This window comes from Sinocyclocheilus anshuiensis, unplaced genomic scaffold (genome assembly GCF_001515605.1).
Source record: "Sinocyclocheilus anshuiensis isolate Anshui unplaced genomic scaffold, SAMN03320099.WGS_v1.1 scaffold877, whole genome shotgun sequence".
Taxonomy (NCBI): Eukaryota; Metazoa; Chordata; class Actinopteri; order Cypriniformes; family Cyprinidae; genus Sinocyclocheilus; species Sinocyclocheilus anshuiensis.
The window spans coordinates 1,383,550-1,387,735 of NW_015557181.1; the positions used below are offsets into that span (position 1 = coordinate 1,383,550).

General features: G+C 34.5%; 1 protein-coding gene across 1 annotated transcript in view; it reads right to left on the bottom strand.

Annotated features, from left to right (window-relative positions):
• Window positions 1-794: 794 nt before the first annotated feature.
• The window catches only part of trpc3 (transient receptor potential cation channel, subfamily C, member 3), a 56,141-nt gene continuing 52,749 nt past the window's right edge, over window positions 795-4,186 (bottom strand). The window contains exons 11-13 of the mRNA XM_016473953.1: window positions 1,550-1,633; window positions 1,369-1,444; window positions 795-1,018 (exon numbers count right to left, since the gene is read on the bottom strand). Of these exons, the coding sequence (XP_016329439.1) occupies window positions 876-1,018; window positions 1,369-1,444; window positions 1,550-1,633 (303 nt within the window). The 3' untranslated portion in view covers window positions 795-875. The remainder of the gene's footprint in view (window positions 1,019-1,368; window positions 1,445-1,549; window positions 1,634-4,186) is intronic.

The window sequence follows — 4,186 nt, forward strand, 5'->3', positions numbered from 1 at the left end:
AAAAAAAAAAAAAAACTGTGTAATCCTAATGGCTGGAAATTGTATGTGAAATTCAAATACAGAAATCTTTGAGTGCATGGAGCTGTCAATCAAAAAAAAAAACTGTCCAGTAGAGTCACAGCACATTTTACCTTCTAGTTAAAGGGTTAGTTCACCCAAAAATGAAAATTCTGTCATTAATTACTCACCCTCATGTTTTTTCAAACCCGTAAGACCTCCGTTCATCTTCAGAACACAAATTAAGATATTTTTGATGGAATCTGAGAGCTGTCTGACCCTGCATAGACAGCAACGCAACTGAAATGTTCCCAAGTCCAGATACGTAGCAAGGAGATCTGTAAAATAATCCATGCGACATCAGGGGTTCAACCATAATTTTATGAAGCTACAAGAATACTTTTTGTGCGCAAAAGAAAAAAAAAACGACTTTATTCCTCCGCGTCACCCTGTAGAGCCATTTTGGAGAGTATCAGCTGGATGTAAACAGCGTATGCTGTTCTGTGTCAGCTGCGTCACACGGATACGTGGTTTCCGTTCAGATCAAATCACAACAACGTAGAAAACCGATCCGATACATTTTACAGTTGTATTGCTGTCTATGCAGTGTCAGACAGCTCTCAGATTCCATCAAAAATATCTTAATTTGTGTTCTGAAGATGAACGAAGGTCTTACAGGTTTGAAACGACATGAGGGTGAGTAATTAATGACAGTTTTTCATTTTGGATGAACTATCCCTTTAACAGTAACTTAAAGGAGAAGCGTATAATTTATGCCCTCATCTGCCATTGTTCAGACAAAGCTCGGGATCTCTGCATATTAAAGAGGAATAGAATAAAGTATTTCACATAAAGAATGACTTCACCGTTGATTTGTGTCAGTGTGGATGGACAGGTCGCGGGTTGAGTTTGTCACTGAGTTTCTGTATGAGGAGTGAGAGTTCTTCTGTGGCCTGAGATTTCTCCTCCAGCAGCTCATATCGCAGACTGGAAATATCCTGCTTGATCTCCTTCAGCTCGCCTACAGATCAAACACAAATATATATGAAAATATGAACATTGTCAAGAACATTTGGGGGTAAAAATATGCATAATTGTCATGCAAAGAATATAAAAAAGAAAAAATTCTTAATGATCCTTAAATAGACTTAATATTCTGTAATCAAAATATGATTTTTTTTTTACTTTATTTTTCTTTCATTTATGAGGTGCAATATGACCTGGACATGTTTTTGTCAGACTTACTCTTACATAAACTTTGAGAATTATTACATCCAGATCATATTAGCTTTATCATTGAATCATCCTTTTTTAATATCCAATTGGTTGGTTTTATGGCAAACAAGAATCTCAATGTAAGTCTCACTTTACCTTCGTTCACTTCATCATTTTCTTTGTCCACTTGTGCTTTCAGTACATAGCGTTTGATGAGACGCTTCATAATTTGCTGTGTGAGGGAATCAGACAAAATGAAGATCAGAGAAATGGATAAGGGTGAAATCTGCAGTGATGATTCATCGTATGAGAGAGAGAGAGATGATGGCGGTCTTGCCTGATAGCGTGTGGGTTGATTTAGGATGCTGTTGAAGCTGTGAGAGTCTGGCATCCTCATGCTAGACTGGGTGAAGAGGTTCAGCTGTAAGCATTGAGACATATTGATTATTGATGATGATCTCATAGGGGTTTCAATAACTGATTAAATGATTTCAGTAGTTGAGATCAAAACCACTGAAATTTCACAATTTCACAAGTGGTGTTGATTCCAATTTCAACACCACAACAAAACCTATGTATAATATAATATTAATATTAAATATATCTATATCCATCCATTCTATAATAATATAATATATTTAAATATAAATGTAATTGTTAACAAATGAAGAAATGACATGTAGCCATTTTTACAATCAGGTAATAATTAAAATAACGAATTTAACAGTTAATAAAAAAGAATCAACAAAAATAAATCACAAGAAATGAAACAAAAACAATAGAATAAAGGCACTAATGATGTAAACAGGGCTTGCAGCTTCACATGTAGCTAACTGCAGTTTTAAGCATACAAGTAAACATTCAGAAATGGACAAAATTTCAGAAGCAAATAAATGCAAAATAAAATTATCTATAAATGTTGGCCACCAGGGGGCGTAACAAACCACTGAAATCACTGAAGACTTTCTCAGCATTGTTGTTAGTAGGGCTGTGAATCTTTGGGTAGACAGCGAATCGATTCGATTCACGATTCATAGGTTTTCGATTCGATTCAAGAACGATTTTTGCAAATTCAGAACGATTAAATTCGATTCGATTCACAATTAAATTCGATTCGATTCGATTAACGATTAGATTCTGCATTCTTTAAGTGCATTCACAGGATTATTTAAATGCTTCCCCTAAATTCTTTAAATGCTTAGTCAGGGGGCGAATTACACAGCAACCTTTATGGTTAGAGAACCATAGGTTAGAGAAGAAAAAAAAACACCTTTGCCCATTGTTAGATGCTAGTTTAATGATGCTATGACATGACATGGCATATGTAGAAATGTATGCTTTATACAGTTTAGCTGCATATATAGCCTGGCACGTCTATGAGCGCAAGATCACTTCTCTTTCAGTCCGAAAACGTCTTTATCTCGTTTTCATCAAATAAAATGCTATAGTATTTAACTTTTCCACTCCATCTGCGAATGATGATTCTGAAAGAAAACGCGCCTGATGTCTGTTTGTTTCAAACTACTTTATGGCGTTAAAAATAACGCCATATTCACAGGCGATAAATAGTGGAGCGCGAGGAGAGATGCGAGGCACGAACACCACGATTCAAGGTCTCCATTAATTCGTGCTTGTAGTAATTTAATGTGTATATATATTTGAAAGCATTGAATCGCTATAGAAATCGTGATGCATTCGATTCTTAGCGTTTTAAATCGATTACTGTCCGAAATCGACGATTCGCGATGAAAAAATCCCTGTTTCAAGATCGATTGCATCGTCAGGGTTTATAATCCATGCGTCGAGAAAACGAGTGAATCGTTACACCCCTAGTTGTTAGTGTTAACTAAAACCATAAAAAAAAATGTTTTCAGTAACTGAAATAAAATAAAATACATATAATTTTTTTTTAAAACTGCCATTATTTCAGTTGTTTTCCAAGGCAAAATGTCTAATTTTACTTTAAGCTTAAGTTCTAAAACTACTAAAACTAAAACAGAAATATAAAGAACATTAAAGCTAGAAATATTGGAAAATACTGAAAAAACAATAACGAATAAAAATGTCAAAAGCATATAATAAAATAGGCTAACTAAAACTAAATTAAAATATAAACTGAAAATAGAAGATATTTAAAATATCACTAAATACTATAATAGTAATTAACACTAAAATAACACTAATTCGCAATTTTTCTGCCAGGATATTATCCAGTAATCAAGTAACGGACATTTCCATCAATAAAACACCTGTAAAAAAAAAATCAATATGATGACATTAATATGAAAATTCCTTGATATTAGTACAGTACATTGTGCCCTATTTGACAGATTTCTTACAGTGTAGTTCAACAGTTCATACTGTAAAGACAGACTCAAACAACCGCCTGTGGTAATTGAAGCACAAATTACAATCTGATGCGATAATAATTGAACTCATAACAGCTTGAATGTCCCTGTGCATGAGTGAATGTTATGAAGGTAGAATGACGTCAAAAAGATTTGCATACGCAGGGTAAGACTTGTGGAAGTGTACATAAGACTGTAAGCGTAAACTAAATTTGCATGCGCAAGAGAAGCTTTGTAAAGGTGTAAATTGCGTTTCAAGCATAAGAAAAAATTATTTGCAGCATTTTACTGTTACTCGTAAGTGTAATTCATGTATTGTGAAACTGCAGCTTCATGCTAACGCAAAATAAATATGATCTGCATGCTTCTGACTTCCATTTTTCCGCGCTTACACTTTTGACACGTTTTTTTCGCCAAAAGACGGTCAAAAGCACTGCAAGCCTGTGAACAGTGATTTGCAAGCGAAAACAACAGTTTAAAGAACTGCAAAACGGATTGACTGCATAGAACCAATCTGTATGTGTACAAAACTAACTGTTGCAAATGTCTAAATGACTTGTTGTGTACGTGGGGCAAAAAGTTCCCGAAATAAACCGATATGTACAGCTCCGTCTTTCTTTTCTCTG